Below are 17,297 nucleotides of genomic sequence, written 5' to 3'. Positions count from 1 at the left end.
TATATCGACATAACCGGAAAGGCCGCTCAACAAGGAAGAAGCCACTGCTCCAAACCCGCCATAAAAAAGCCAGACTACGGTTTGCAACTGGACATGGGGACAAAGATCATACTTTTTGGAGAAATGTAATCTGGTCTGATGAAACAAAAATGGAACGGTTTGGCCATAATAACCATTGTTATGCTTGGAGGAAAAAGGGGGACGCTTGCAAGCCGAAGAACACCATCCCAACCGTGAAGGACCGGGGGGGGCAGCATCATGATGTGGGGGGTGCTTTGCTGCAGGAGGGACTGGTGCACTTCACAAAATAGATGGCATCATGACGAAGGAAAATTACGTGGATATATTGAAGCAACATCTCAAGACATCAGTCAGGAAGTTAAAGCTTGGTCGCAAATTGGTCTTCCAAATGGACAATGACCCCAAGCATACTTCCAAAGTTGTGTCGAAATGGCTGAAGGACAACAAAGTCAAGGTATTGGAGTGGCCATCACAAAGCCCTGACCTCAAACCTATAGAAAATGTATGGGCAGAACTGAAAAAGCGTGTGTGAGCAAGGAGGCCTACAAACCTGACTCAGTTACACCAGCTCTGTCAGGAGGAATGGGCCAAAATTCACCCAACTTATTGTGGGAAGCTTGTGGAAGGCTACCCGAAATGTTTGACCCAAGTTAAACAATTTAAAGGCAATGCTTCCAAATACTAATTGAGTGTATGTAAACTTCTGACCCACTGGGAATGTGATGAAAGAAATAAAAGCTGAAATAAATCATTCTCTCTACTATTATTCTGACATTTCACATTCTTAAAATAAAGTGGTGATCCTAACTGACCGAAGACAGGGATTTTTTACTAGGATTAAATGTCAGGATTTGTGAAACACCTTAGCCAAATACATTTAAACTCAGTTTATGTAAACTTCCGACTTCAACTGTATGTAATTCCAGTCTGTATAATACAGTACAGTAATGCAGTTCACCCTCAAAAATTAGCCTACTGGAGCTAATTTCAAATCAAACCAAATTTGAATTGTCACATGCGCTGAATACAACCGGTGTAGACTTTAGCGTGAAATGCTTACTTACAAGCCCTTAATCAGCAATGCAGTTCAATAAATAGTTAAGAAAATATTTACCCAAGAGAGCATATAGCTATCTACATCTATGGGCTTTTATGTTTTTCTGTCATGCATAATGTGCAGTAGGCTATATCATTGGCTACAGTATATGTATTGGAGAACGGCACAATCATTTGGGATTTTTTGGGCTTGGGCTCATTAAATGTCTAATGTAGGGCTCGTATTTAATGTATAGCTCTCATCAAATCCAGACAGGCCTATTTATGTGCTTTTGAATGACACTTCCGGTTTTGGCGGGAAATACCGGGTTACCCAGGAGAACATTTTATTTATTCTCTGGGAAAATATTCAACCTTAGTAGTCTATATCATGGAAAGAGCAGGTGTTGCTAATGTTTTGTACACTCAGTGTATATTTAAGCAATAACGCAGGAGGGGGTGTGGTATATGGCCAGTATACTATGGTTAAGGGCTGTTCTTACGCATGATGTAACGCGGAAAGCCTAGATATACCCCTTGGCCCTGGTATATTGACCATATATACTATAAACCCCAGAGAGCAGTAAAATGAAATGTTTTGTCAGCCAAACAGCATTCAGGGCTCGAACCCCCAGTTTATAATGTATTTCATTCCTTTAAGTTCACATGTGGAACTGCATGAAATGTGTCCTTTTTGTTTCTAATCATTTAGAAAACCTTTAGCAAAAACAGTTTTTTGCAAATTAGAAAACTGAAATATCACATTTACATAAGTATTCAGACCCTTTACTCAGTACTTGGTTGAATCACCTTTGGCAGGGAGTACAGCCTCGAGTCTTCTTGGGTATGACGCTACAAGTTTGGCACACATGTATTTGGGGAGTTTCTCCCATTCTTCTCTGCATATCTTCTCAAGCTTTGTCAGGTTGGATGGGGAGCGTTGCTCCACAGCTGTTTTCAGGTCTCTCCAGAGATGTTAGATTAGTTTTAAAGTACAAATAGGGTTGTACCAAGCCTGGATCGCCTCCCTTTATTTTCAACCTCTGAAATAGGAGAGAGTGGTTGCCTACTCAACCCAGAGTGAAACCAAAACAACTCATGCAGTCCATGGCAACCTGTTGACTCTGAGTCACGTCATAAACAGGTATGTGGGGGAAAACAGCTGACGTTTGACATCCTGTGCCCTTTCAGCAGCCTAGATTCACCAGGTTATTACTTCTCCACAAACACTTTGTGGGGTTCTCATAGGCTTACAATTGTTGTTTTGATTATTGCTTGAACAGTCGCTACGATAATATTTGGTTGTGATGGTTGCAAAATACTTATTTTTGGATGCAGCACTTGTTAGCTTGAATGCTAACGCTCATTGACAAGCTCGTAGCAAAGCTAGCCAAAAGGATTTTACTGGTTGAGGTGTTTAAGTATAATGCAGTTGCGATGATGACACACAATTAAGCAGGACATTCAAACGAGCCTTACGATTATAATCCAAAGTACTGTGAAATGCACTCAAACAACATTTTTGCTGGCATCTGACGAGGCCTCCCATGAGTTTTTTCCCCATGGTGGGGAAATTGTGAATATCGACACAGCTTAATGTGAGTTTTCTTGAATAGTACTCCCGATCTTGCACTGGTAATGCGAGGTAATTTACGGAATACATAGGAAAAAAACACAACATGTAAAGTATTAGTCTCATGTTTCATGAGCGAAATAATAGATCCCTGAAATTTGAATGCCAAGAGTGTGCAAAGCTGTCATCAAAGCCTAGGGTGGCTACTTTGAAGAATCTCAAATATATTTCGATTTGTTTAACACTTTTTTGATTACTACACGATTCCATATGTGTTTATTTCATAGTTTTGATGTCTTCACTATTATTCTACATTGTAGAAAATATTTAAAATAAATATAAACCCTTTAATGAGTAGGTGTGTCCAAACCTTTGACTGGTACTGTGTATGTGACTAGCAGATGCATATCTGTATTCCCAGTCATGTGAAATCCATAGATTAGTCCCTAATGAATTTATTTCAGTTCACTGATTTCCTTATTTGAACTGTAACTCAGTAAAAACTTTTAAATTGTTGCATGTTGCAGTTACATTTTTAACTAGCGGTTTCCGCATTAGCATGGAGCAGTTTCTACAACCAAATTGCGTGCACACCGCCCTCATGCGGCAAATTTTAGCAAACATAGAAGGGGGGCCTGCCTATATTGGTGACCAAAAGTAATCTGGCACAGAACGAAGGGTTTCAGAAAGTCTATTTTATTTCTAGCCTAGAGTAATCCACTTTACCACTAATGTGAAAAAAAAATACAAAATATGACTGTTGTTGCTCACTTGACTGTCTTTAAGACAATTGGCAAATACATTTGTAAAAGCATTTATACTTCATTAGACAGTCATGGGCATCACCTTTTAGCTAAAATAAACTGGGGATTTCTGCTGTTGTGGGCCTTTAACCATCTGTCTGACTTTGTTGTTCACACAGGAGAGAGACTTGACTATCGTGGATCCTCTGTAGAGCCTCAACAACATCTTGAAGCTGACGAGGCAAAGAAGAGTCTCTCCACATCAGAACACCTCAAGAAACACCAGCGGAAACCCACAGGGAAGAAATCTCACCGATGCTCTGACTGTGGGAAGAATTACTCAAGATCAGATTCACTAAAGGTACACCAGAGAATTCACAATGGAGAGAAACCTTATACCTGTGATCAATGTGGGAAGAGTTTTGTTACATCTAGCCGTTTGACTATACACCAGAGAACACATACAGGAGAGAAGCCATATAGCTGTGATCAATGTGAGAAGAGTTTTGTTACGTCTAGCCATCTGACTATACACCAGAGAACACACACAGGGGAGAAATCTTACCAGTGCTCTGACTGTGGAAAGAGTTACTCAAGATCAGACTCACTAAAAGTACACCAGAGAATTCACACTGGAGAGAAACCTTTTAGCTGGTGTCAGTGTGGGAAGAGTTTGAATGATCCAAGCAGCCTGAAAACACACCAGAGAATTCAGGCTGGAGAGGAACCTCACTGCTGCTTTGACTGCGGGAGGAGATTCACCTCTTTAGCGGACCTTAAAATACGTCAGAGAATCCATACAGGAGTGAAACCTTATAGCTGTTATCAATGTGGGAAGAGTTTTACTGAATCTAGACAGCTGACAATACATCAGAGAGCACACACAGGAGAGAAACCTTACCCCTGCTCTAACTGTGGAAAGAGTTTTGTTTCTTCAGTACATTTAAAATCACACCAGAGAACACACACTGGAGAGAAGCCGTATAGCTGTAATCAATGTGGGAAGAGTTTTACTCACTCAAGCTGCCTGATGGTACATCGGCGAACACATACAGGAGAGAAACCTTATAGCTGTAACCAATGTGGGAAGAGCTTTGTTACATCTAGCCGTCTGACTATACACCAGAGAACACACACAGGAGAAAAGCCTTATAGCTGTGATCAATGTGGGAAGAGTTTTACTACATCTAGCCATCTGACTATGCACCAGAGAATACACACAGGAGAGAATCCTTATAGCTGTGATCAATGTGGGAAGAGTTTTACTACATCTAGCCATCTGACTATGCACCAGAGAATACACACAGGAGAGAATCCTTATAGCTGTAATCAATGTGGGAAGAGATATGCTGGTAGAAAATCTCTGATTAAACATCAGAAAATACACAAATGAAGACGTTGTTCCATGATTTCAATTAAATAATGTCACAATGTAGAATGTTTTTAACATTTTAGTAGGAGTATTTTAATGTCATAATGTATAACCCTAAAAGTTTGCCCCCCCCCCATTCTATTGATTTCAGTGTGATATGGATATTAGCCTCATAAGGGCAAAAATCCAGGCTCTGAATTGAAAGAGCACTATTTATGTGATTAAGAAAGAAAGTGTTGCATTACACTTACCACGTTGGGACCCACTTGAAAAAACACTTCAAAATGTAGCTAGCTGTTTTCTACAAATTGTCCTCTAACCAGTGATGTAAACATTATTCCCAGATTCCATGTGGTTTTTGAGCTGTTCGTTTTAACAGGACATGCAACCTCATCTCCCTCCTCTCGTGCAATTGATTTCAATGTGATATCGATATGAGTGATGACATAAGTGTTGCATTTCTCTACATTTTTGCGACCCCTAAATTTAAACGCATTACTCCAAAATGTAGCAGACTGAAATTCCACAAATGAACTTTTAACAAGGCACACCTGTTAATTGAAATGCATTCTAGACTACCTCATGAAGCTGGTTGAGAGAATGCCAAGAGTGTGCAAAGCTGTCATCAAGGCAAAGGGTGGCTACTTTGAAGAATCTCAAATATAAAATATATTTAGATAGCAACATGATTCCATATGTGTTATTTCATAGTTGTGATGTCTTTACTATTATTCCACAATGTGGAAAACAGTAGCTACAAAGAAAAACCCTTGAATGACTAGGTGTATCCAAACTTTTGACTGGTATTGTATGTAACTTTTGGTTGACAGTGAAAGTTGAAAATACATATTTTTCAGTTTGTTATTTCAATGACTTGAAAACAACTTAATTTCAACATACTTGCAGCCTATACACATGGACAGAGTATTAAACAATTGGTCTATTAACAATTTTATTAACAATCGTACATCACTCTAGTATTTATACACACTATTTATTTACAACATTCAAGTGCTAATTGTATTTATTCAACTTCCGAAGAAGCGTGACTCAAATCACCTACTCGTATCAAACATCCAGCGTGGTAAAATATATATATTTTGTATTATTCCATGCCTCACCATTAAGTGAATTATTGCCAATACCTATTAACAAAGGGGTGTACATTTGGTTTTGATATGTCATAATATTTACATTTCATGTAACATTTAGTAATCTTAATTATTCATGCAACCAACTTTCATTTACAAGTATATTGTTTACAAACAATGGAGTAAAACAAGCTTATATTTTGGGTTGGACATTGCATCCTATTCTTACTATTTTAGCTAATGGCATTTCCTTAGGGTGCTCATTAGTCTTTCAGTTTTTATTGTTATTCTTTAGTTTTTTATCCTCTTATATTTGTTGTGTAGTAAATATTTCAGTTCTTGTTTTCATTTTTTTATTTTTCTATGAAGTGCATTGTGTTGCATCAATGTCTGAAATGTGCTATATAAATAAAGCATAATTTAATTTTAACATATTGCAAAACAAATGGAACCAATGACCAACTTCACCCAATCCAGTGCATTTTTGTTGAAAATGAAACATATTGAAATCAACAGTGCGTCAAAGAAGTGAACTACTGGAACAAACAAATGGATCAAACAGATGAATCCCACTTTTCAAGCCTGGTGGCATGGTAAACACTACCCCGGGCTCTACCAGGGGCACACTTGAGGTGGTCTCCCACAGCTCTGCGTACTGTATGTGGCAGTAGGTAGTACCAATGCCTGACCGAGCCCCTGAAGACAAAAGTCATACACAGATTCCAAATGATGCTCATTAAATTATTCCATTAGGTTCAACACATACAGTGGGGGGAAAAAGTATTTGATCCCCTGCTGATTTTGTAAGTTTGCCCACTGACAAAGAAAGGATCCGTCTATAATTTTAATGGTAGGTTTATTTGAACAGTGAGAGACAGAATAACAACAAAAATATCCAGAAAAACGCATGTCAAAAATTTTATACATTGATTTGCATTTTACATTTACATTTACGTCATTTAGCAGATGCTCTTATCCAGAGCGACTTACAAATTGGTGCATTCACCTTATGATATTTTAATGAGGGAAATAAGTATTTGACCCCCTCTCAATCAGAAAGATTTCTGGTTCCCAGGTGTCTTTTATACAGGTAACGAGCAGAGATTAGGAGCACACTCTTAAAGGGAGTGCTCCTAACCGCAGCTTGTTACCTGTAAAAAAGACACCTGTCCACAGAAGCAATCAATCAATCAGATTCCAAACTCTCCACAATGGCCAAGACCAAAGAGCTCTCCAAGGATGTCAGGGACAAGATTGTAGACCTACACAAGGCTGGAATGGGCTACAAGACCATCGCCAAGCAGCTTGGTGAGAAGGTGACAACAGTTGGTGCGATTATTCGCAAATGGAAGAAACACAAAAGAACTGTCAATATCCCTCGGCCTGGGGCTCCATGCAAGATCTCACCTCGTGGAGTTGTAATGATCATGAGAACAGTGAGGAATCAGCCCAGAACTACACGGGAGGATCTTGTCAATGATCTCAAGGCAGCTGGGACCATAGGCACCAAGAAAACAATTGGTAACACACTACACTGTGAAGGACTGAAATCCTGCGGCGCCCGCAAGGTCACCCTGCTCAAGAATACATATACATGCCTGTCTGAAGTTTGCCAATGAACATCTGAATGATTCAGAGGACAACTGGTGAAAGTGTTGTGGTCAGATGAGACCAAAATGGAGCTCTTTGACATCAACTCAACTCGCCGTGTTTGGAGGAGGAGGAATGCTGCCTATGACCCCAAGAACACCATCTACACCGTCAAACATGGAGGTGGAAACATTATGCTTTGGGGGTGTTTTTCTGCTAAGGGGACAGGACAACTTCACCGCATCAAAGGGACAATGGACGGGGCCATGTACCGTCAAATCTTGGGTGAGAACCTCCTTCCCTCAGCCAGGGCATTGAAAATGGGTCGTGGATGGGTATCCAGCATGACAATGACCCAAAACACATGGCCAAGGCAACAAAGGAGTGGCTCAAGAAGAAGCACATTAAGGTCCTGGAGTGGCCTAGCCAGTCTCCAGACCTTAATCCCATAGAAAATCTGTGGAGGGAGCTGAAGGTTCAAGTTGCCAAACATCAGCCTCGAAACCTTAATGACTTGGAGAAGATCTTCAAAGAGGAGTGGGACAAAATCCCTCCTGAGATGTGTGCAAACCTGGTGGCCAACTACAAGAAACGTCTGACCTCTGTGATTGCCAACAAGGATTTTGCCACCAACTACTAAGTCATGTTTTGCAGAGGAGTCAAATACTTATTTCCCTCATTAAAATGCAAATCATTTTATAACATTTTTGACTTAAGTTTTTCTGGATTTTTTCGTTATTCTGTCTCTCACTGTTCAAATAAACCTACTATTAAAATTATAGACTGATCATTTCTTTGTAAGTGGGCAAACGTACAAAATCAGCAGGGGATCAAATACTTTCCCCCCCACTGTAGCTTCAAAATAGATGCCTACCATCTCTATAATGAATAGGCTGACCAAAATATAGCATAGTCATTTCGAGCTTCAATAATAATAAATCAGTTATTTATTGCTTTTCTTATGTGCCAAAAGTGACAGGAAAACAGTGTGAGCCAGCAATCTTTCTTTACATTGAGCATCACCCCTTACCTGCGATATCGTGATTTGTCCAAATGATCAGTGACACAATCTGCATACAGTGAGGGAAAAAAGTATTTGATCCCCTGCTGATTTTGTACGTTTGCCCACTGTTCAAATAAACCTACCATTACAATTATAGACTGATCATTTCTTTGTCAGTGGGCAAACGAACAAAATCAGCAGGGGATCAAATACTTTTTTCCCTCACTGTACCTGAACAAAGTTCCTCGTTAGTCGTTGCACAGTCTTGACAGCATAGAGATAGATAGGCCTAGTGTAGTTTAACATAGGGTACGTGTGTTGCCCTATACGACGTCCAAGTACTTCCAAATATCTATGAGGTTTTCTGGACACTAATCACACGATTGGTGTAGCAGATGCAACTGTTGGTGTTGCAAATAACTGTTAGACCTCTTAGTGGAATGAAATCATTATGCTTCTGAGTCAGTGGAGGTATTTACTCAACTTACACAGTTCTAACAATGCTCAAGTTTTAGCCCAATTATACTAACCGAGTAATCGAAAATCCACCACAGCTGTGGTTTCTGTATGCGCTTGAATGTATTACTGCATGCATGGTTAATGAATACCACGGTAAAAAAAAACGTGTTAGGCTTCTGAATGTATTACTGCATGCATGGTTAATGAATACCACGGTAAAAAAACGTTTTAGGCTTTTGGATTACGAGTGTTTTCCAAGTAGTGTTGTTGTCAAAGATATTAGTTATAACCATAGATCTTGTGGCAATGCTGAGATGCTTAAGCAGTGTTGGAATGTCAACATTTCCAACGCTAGGCTCATTGAATAGAGTATGACGTCAGTATGCTTCTGCTTCAGTATCTAAGCACCAGCTGTATACAGATGTCATCCACCATGCCCAACCTGTCTGTCCAATAATTGTACTTTTGAATTCCGTAAAGTCAGTGTGGAAGAGGTGAAAGACAACAATCATTTTATCTTAAATGTAAGTCTACGAGAAAGTGTGTGCCCTCAGGCCTGGAGAGAAGCTAAAGTCATTCCTCTACCCAAGAATAGTAAAGCCCTCTTTACTGGCTCAAATACCCGACCAATCAGCCTGTTACCAACCGTTACTAAACTTCTGGAAAAAATTGTGTTTGACCAGATACAATGCTATTTCACTGTAAACAAATTGACAACAGACTTTCAGCACATATAGGGAAGAACACTCAAGAAGCACAGCACTTACACAAATGACTGATGATTGGCTGAGAGAAATTAATGATAAAACGATTGTGGGGGCTGTCTTGTTAGACTTCAGTGCAGCTTTTGACATTATCGATCATAGTCTGCTGCTGGAAAAACATGTGTTATGGCTTTACACCCCCTGCTATAATGTGGATAAAGAGTTAGTTGTCTAACAGAACACAGAGGGTGTTCTTTAATGGAGGCCTCTCAAACATAATCCAGATAGAATGTAAGAATTCCCCAGGATAGCTTTTTAGGCCCCTTGCTTTTTTCAATCTTTACTAACGACATGCCACTGACTTTGAGTAAAGCCAGAGGGTCTATGTATGCTGATGACACTATACATGTCAGCTACTACAGCGACTGAAATGACTGCAACACTTAAAGAGCTGCAGTTAGTTTCAGAGTGGGTGGGAAGGAATAAGTTGGCCCTAAATATTTCTAAAACTAAAAGCATTGTATTTGGGACAGATTATTCACTAAACCCTAAACCTCAACTAAATCATGTAATAACTAATGTGGAAATTGAGCAAGTTGAGGTGACTGAACTGCTTGGAATAACCCTGGATTGTAAACTGTCATGGTCAAAACATATTGATACAACAGTAGCTAAGATGAGAAGTATGTCCATAATAAAGCGCTGCTCTGCCTTCTTAACAACAATATCAACAAGGCAGGTCCTACAGGCCCTAGTTGTGTTGCACCTTGACTACTGTTCAGTCGTGTGGTCAGGTGCCACAAAAAGGACAAAAAGGAAAATTGCAATTGGCTTAGAATAGGGCAGCATGGCTGGCCCTTGGATGTACACAGAGAGCTAATATTAATAATATGCATGTCATTCTCTCCTGGCTCAAAGTGGAGGAGAGATTGACTTCATCACTACTTGTATTTGTGAGAGGTATTGACATGTTGGATGCACCGAGGTGTCTGTCTAAACTACTGGCACACAGCTCGGACACCCATGCATACCCCACAAGACATGCCACCAGAGGTCTCTTTACAGTCCCCAAGTCCAGAACAGACTATGGAGGTGCACAGTACTACATAGAGCCATGACTACATGGAACTCTATTCCACATCAAATAACTGATGCAAGCAGTCAAATTAGATTGAAATAAACGGATACAAAAAACACCTTATGGAACAGCAGGGACTGAAGCAACACAAACATAGACATATGCATACACACACACACCCGATAACATACACATTATACACACACATAAACATGGATTTAGACCTGTAGATATGTGGTGGAGTAGGGGCCTGAGGGCACACAGTGTGTTGTGAAATCTGTGAATGTATTGAAATGTTTTTTAAGTTGTATAAACTGCCTTAGTTTTGCTGGACCCCAGGAAGAGTACAGATAATTGGGATCCATAATAAATACAATACAACGAGAGGAAATCATAGGATGCCTCCTTTCTGCCTCCAAGTGCTTGACATTTACATAAGGCTACTACTTTGCATCCACACACTGTCATCTGACTGACTGTCTGACAGTTTTACACAATGTTCTAGCACTAAAACCAACCGTGTTTTTATTTCAATAGTTCACATAGAACCAGAAGCATCATACAAAGACAGAAATATATCATCTTGAAAATGTATTGTGAGGTAAATGTTATGTTTATGTATCAAATCAATGCTACAAAGTATCGAATCAAGGCTGCTTTCTAATATCTAATTAGAAAGGTTCATGCAGGTGACTTAACTGATCGTCTATGGAGGAATCCTCACTATCACTGTTCATCAACTTGGTAGTATGCCCAGAATATTGCTATGGGAACAACCAAGGTATCTCAGTTTCAAGGTCTCAACTTGGAGAGAGAGCCTCGTGAGTTATTGGCCCGTCACATGTGCGAGCCACTGGTAGTGATTCATTCATTATGCTAAATCATGCAAATATAACTTGTCTGTGTATAGCCATATATAAGACAACTGCTGGGACTGCCCCAAAAGAGCGTTTGATAGACCTATACAGTGTGCAGGTCAGTGATTCTACCTGTGGAGCATCCCAGTGAAGGTCTGCGAGGGAACACTTTTGGCGGATTCCATGTGAAGGCGTGCAAGGGAAGTTCCCGTCTGACCAAAGACGACGTGGAGCCGCCCGCCCAGACTTTTACTGTGAGCTGCCTGGGGGAAGTGGCTAGAGTGAGGGCAGGAGAGGCCCCACTGACAATTGTCTGTAGACATTTATATGAAAAGTGTCTTCGTGGTCTGACAACCACTGATAATAGCACAAGGTGTTATTTTAGGCATTTATGAGAAGTGTATATGTGGTCAGCGAACCACTGCGAATAGCATACGGTGCACCATAGCATTTATGACTATATAAACTATTGATACTATGATGCTGAGGGACTATAGATGCTGAGGGACTATAGATGCTGTAGGGACCATAGATGCTATACCTATAGCGACTATGGAAGCTATTGGGATTATTGATGCTCAGGGACCATTAATACTGTAGAAACTATGGAGACTAGAGGAACCGCAGAAGATACATATGTATGCATAGGAGGTAACGACGAGTGATACGGGAGATTACTGAGTGTGTTTGGGAATAGTACTAAGTGAATATGGATGAGTGTATTGTGTGCTTGACTAATTAACTGAACAGGGTTTAAGCCCCAGTGTGAGAGTTGTGTGAATGTGGGATGACATGTTAAGTTTTTTTCTAAAGACTTGCACAAAGGGTTTCAGTATGGGAAAGGGAAATAGTAAGAGTAGGATGAAGGATATGTGCTGGGAACCAAAAGGGCCGTGTTGTGTAATGGCAAAAACATTTGGTAGGGTACTGAACCAAACAGAGGACTGGACAAAATGGACAGATGGACATTTCCCTGTTGATGGGACACGAAGCACAGAAAGACTGGAGTTTGTGAGAGGCCAACTTGAAAGTAAAGAAAGAAAACACAAGAAGGTTAAAGTGAAGTGGGATGATTTCAGAAAGGGGGAGAGAGAAGCAGAAAATGCAGAGGATAAAGCTGTAAGAGGACTGATGATAAAGCAAGTGGAACCGGAGAAGAAAGAGGAAGATGGAAAAAAAGAAAAAGAAGAAGCCTGGCTGGCCATTCTTTGTCGGGAACCCTTGCATGGGGCCCCCCTTGTATCCCCCACTGCCAAATCCTCCACCAGCACACAGAGATGTGGCCTCCCACCCCCTCCTAACCCAGTTGGGGTTGGGCATGTGCCAGGTGGAGGAGCCGTGGGATTAGGAGCTGTTGGAGGGGCTGCAGGTGCTGAAGACACAAAGCTAATGGCAAAAACAAGGACCAAAGCGAACGAGCAGAGAGAAACAGAGGAGAGGGAGAGTGAAGAAGAGGAGCTAGAAGAGCTCAGGAAAGAACTGGAGAAACGTAAGAGAAAGGAGGAAAGTAGAGAAACAGGAAGCAAATTAAGGAGTGCAAGCAGGAGGAATGAAGAAGAAAGTAGCCAAGACGAAGATAAAAGGAGCAGCAGTGAGGACAGCAATGAAGGCCAAGGAAAGACAGTTGAAGGAAAATAAAACGAAGGATGGAAAGACACTGAAGAAGGCACAGCTGATGTACTACTCTGGAGGAGGAAGAGGACACCAGGAAAATGGTGGCAACCAAGGAAACGGAGGAGGTAGAGAGAGAGGTAGAGGCCAAGGGGCCCCTGCTGGAGCTGATGGAGGGAGAGACTGGAGCTGCTACAACTGTGGCAAGGTACGGCATCTTTCTCCCAGTAGGAGAAGGCCAAGGAGAGTGGCCGTCCCCACCTGCAGGCGTGCAGGTGAACAACCCACTTGGAAAAGGAGGTGGACGAAGGGGCTACCAACCATAGGAATGAGGCGGAAAACAAGAAGAAACGAATTAAGAAAACAATGATGAACAACCAGAAGAAACCTGTCAAATGCTAAAATGTACCACCTTGTCAACCCAAAACCCCATTAATGATATCTTCGGTAATAAACATAAATTCCATTCTTAGGTGGATGCAGGGGCCACGGTCTCAGTGTTTAAAATGTCTGCCCTGTCTGTCTCCCCCTCAAAGAAAACAATGTACACAGTGGGAGCGTCTGGAATTCTGGAGTGGGGAGCGGACAAATGGAGACACCAAATCTTGTACTTCTCCGTATGCCCAGTAAATTTATTAGGAAGAGATTTGATGTGTAAAAGGAATTTATCTGTTGCCTGTTCTGAAGAAGCATTGTCATTGGGATCGATAGAAAATGGAATCTTCCCATGCCTGATGAATTGTTACTGTGCTTGGCACCTGAATGATCTCCATGTTGAGGGACAGCTGAGAGAGCAATCCCTCTCTCCCCGTTGCATGGTAACTGGGAAGTGTTTGAATACCTACATTGTACTGCTGCTGTTCCCTCATGCGAAGAGGACCCTGAATACCAACAGAGATGGTCAAAACAAAAAGAGAAAATTGAGATAACCATGAATGGGATATACAGAGGAGAAGACTTTGTAGCAGCTGGAGTGTTGTTGATGGATACTCAGATGAGTTTGTATGAAGTCCCTGGCTCTGTTCCCCATTGTAGCTTATCAAAAACTCCAGAAAAACAATGGAAAGATGTGGGTATTTGGATGAAGAAAGTGATGGAAGCAACTGATTGGGTGGCCTGGGAAGGGGAAGGACAGTGGTCAGCTTCTACAGCAACTTTCTATTCCCCATACTGGGCTACTGCAGTGACCAAGAAAATAACCAATTCCCGTTGAAACCATGCCTGTGGTATTACAAGATAATTCACATATTGATTGGCTAAAAGATATCCCTGAAGAACATTGGGCTAAATCAAAGACCGACATTGGATGCATGAAAGGAGCTGCACCAGTTGTGATAATTCCAAAAAGCTCCCACAGACCTTACAAAGCTCAGTACCCTCTTAGCAAGGAAGCCGAAAAGGGTATCATTCCCATTCATAGTGTGTTAGTTGAAAGAGGCACTCTGGTTCCCTCCCCAAATTCGCCTTGTAACACAGGTTCAGTATGTTTACGATTTGTTAGTTTGCTCAAAATCTTCAAAGATAGATTAGAGGCAATTTAAGCTTTCCCTAAACCTGTTACCAAGCAGTACATGATGTCTTTGTTGGGTGTGGCTGGTTACTGTCAACCATGGTTGAAAGACTTTGCAGAGTTAGTTTAACCACTACAGGATTGTATTTATGGGAGAAAGATGGATGCGAGTGAAGTTGTGGTCTGGACGGATGAGGCTGAGATGGCATTGGTCAAATTGAAACAAACATTAATGTCTACCCCTTTCTTGGGTTTGCCAGAACATAATAAACCCTTCCATCTCTTTGTTTTGGAGACGAGTGGGTTTATGTCAGCAGTTTAGACGCAGTATCATGGGGTGGGATATAGACCTGTTGGTTAATATTCTAAACGATTAGATAGTGTGATCAGGGGAATGGTTTCCTGTTTGAGATCAGTAGCAGCTGCTACTGATTCTGTTTTGGCATATTATGATATTGTGGCTATGTCTCCCCTAACCATCCATGTGCCCCATGCTGTGCACACAATTATTACACAGGCAAGAATGGCTCATTTGACGCCTGCCAGACTGCTAGATTATCAGAACATTCTGTTGACGATGTCTCATTTTACTCTGAAACGATGTTCAATTCTTAACCCCCTCAACTCTTCTCCCTACAGCAGATGCTGGTGAAGGTCATGACTGTGACGTAGCTATTGAAAGTGACTGTAGCCCTAGATTGGATTTGAGAGACACCCCGTTAGATAATCCAGACTGTTTTTTTGTAGATGGGTCTGCCCAGAGAAATTAAAAAGGGGATCAATTAGTTATGACCGTTTTGGAAACTGTGGAGTGTGCTCTACTCCCTTCGCACTTATCAGGCCAGGCGGCATAACGTTTTGGCCTGACTAGAGCTTGTAATTTGGGAAAGGACAACTCTGTTAACATTTACACTGATAGCAGGTATGTGTTGTGCATGATTTTGGAACATTGTGGAAGAATAGAGGGTTTTTGACCTTGTCTGAAAAACAGATTGTGCACAGTAACCTTGTTTCGTCTCTATTACAGGCTATCCAGCTGCCCTCCTCTGTTCTATAATCAAGTGTATTGTCTGCTTCCTCTTCTGTTTCCCCCCTTCCTGCAGATGGCAGCAGTTCCAGCTCCCACCAACCCTTTCTATGTTGATGACGTGGTTGCTTTGCAGGCAACGGCTGATGAGTCAGAGAGACTTAAGTGGGCTGGGTACTGTCGTAAAGACGCATCGGGTGTATGGCTGGATGAGAGGAGCAGACCGTTGTACTTTCCATTTCCTTGCCAAATTGTCACATGGTCAGGATCATATGTCCAAAGGAGGGATGGTGGATCTTGTAAGTAAATATTGGTGTACAGTAGGTTTTACTGGTGTACAGTAGGTTTTACTGGTGTACAGTAGGTTTAATTGGTGTACAGTAGGTTTAATTGGTGTACAGTAGGTTTTACTGGTGTACAGTAGGTTTAATTGGTGTACAGTAGGTTTTACTGGTGTACAGTAGGTTTAATTGGTGTACAGTAGGTTTAACTGGTGTACAGTAGGTTTTACTGGTGTACAGTAGGTTTAATTGGTGTACAGTAGGTTTTACTGGTGTACAGTAGGTTTAATTGGTGTACAGTAGGTTTAATTGGTGTACAGTAGGTTTAATTGGTGTACAGTAGGTTTTACTGGTGTACAGTAGGTTTAATTGGTGTACAGTAGGTTTTACTGGTGTACAGTAGGTTTAATTGGTGTACAGTAGGTTTTACTGGTGTACAGTAGGTTTAATTGGTGTACAGTAGGTTTAATTGGTGTACAGTAGGTTTTACTGGTGTACAGTAGGTTTAATTGGTGTACAGTAGGTTTAATTGGTGTACAGTAGGTTTTACTGGTGTACAGTAGGTTTAATTGGTGTACAGTAGGTTTTACTGGTGTACAGTAGGTTTAATTGGTGTACAGTAGGTTTAATTGGTGTACAGTAGGTTTTACTGGTGTACAGTAGGTTTTACTGGTGTACAGTAGGTTTAATTGGTGTACAGTAGGTTTAATTGGTGTACAGTAGGTTTTACTGGTGTACAGTAGGTTTTACTGGTGTACAGTAGATTTAATTGGTGTACAGTAGGTTTTACTGGTGTACAGTAGGTTTTACTGGTGTACAGTAGGTTTAATTGGTGTACAGTAGGTTTAATTGGTGTACAGTAGGTTTTATTGGTGTACAGTAGGTTTAATTGGTGTACAGTAGGTTTAATTGGTGTACAGTAGGTTTTACTGGTGTACAGTAGGTTTAATTGGTGTACAGTAGGTTTTACTGGTGTACAGTAGGTTTAATTGGTGTACAGTAGGTTTTACTGTGTTTGCAGAAAATTTCTCCAAGAACTGTTTGATTTGCATGACTAATAATATTGGACGCGGCATTTCAGTATCCCCCACATCTAATCCAAGGCCTGAATGACCTTTTGAGCACTTAATGATGGACTGCATTGAGTTGACCCCTTGAACGGGTAACAAGTATTGTTTGGTGATTGTTGACATGTTTTCTAAATGGATTCAAGCTTTTGACAAAGAACATCTTGTCCCTGCAAGGAATGGAGGAAGACATGGTTGATTATTGTGTCACCCTTAACAGTGTTCTCAAGACTCTCGTTCCTCGAGTGAAGGCGTCTTTGCTGAACTTGGCAGGT

The 17,297-nt window shown here is 41.0% G+C and overlaps 1 protein-coding gene across 2 annotated transcripts in view; it reads left to right on the top strand.

Annotated features, from left to right (window-relative positions):
- LOC106608102 (uncharacterized) overlaps window positions 1–16,150 on the top strand; it is a 29,221-nt gene extending 13,071 nt beyond the window's left edge. Inside the window, exons 2-3 of one of the 2 annotated variants that reach the window (XM_014205834.3) lie at window positions 3,552–3,733; window positions 15,751–16,150. In XM_014205834.3, the coding sequence (XP_014061309.2) occupies window positions 3,552–3,733; window positions 15,751–15,981 (413 nt within the window). In that variant the 3' untranslated portion in view covers window positions 15,982–16,150. Of the gene's footprint in view, window positions 1–3,551; window positions 6,266–15,750 lie in introns of those variants that run through there. The other variant, XM_014205817.3, reaches the window with a different exon arrangement.
- The last annotated feature ends 1,147 nt before the right edge of the window (window positions 16,151–17,297 follow it).

Source organism: Salmo salar, chromosome 01 (assembly GCF_965601325.2).
Source record: "Salmo salar chromosome 01, fSalSal1, whole genome shotgun sequence".
NCBI classification, from domain to species: domain Eukaryota; kingdom Metazoa; phylum Chordata; class Actinopteri; order Salmoniformes; family Salmonidae; genus Salmo; species Salmo salar.
Note: the sequence above shows the minus strand (reverse complement) of the source record. Positions and strands in the feature narration are given on the sequence as shown.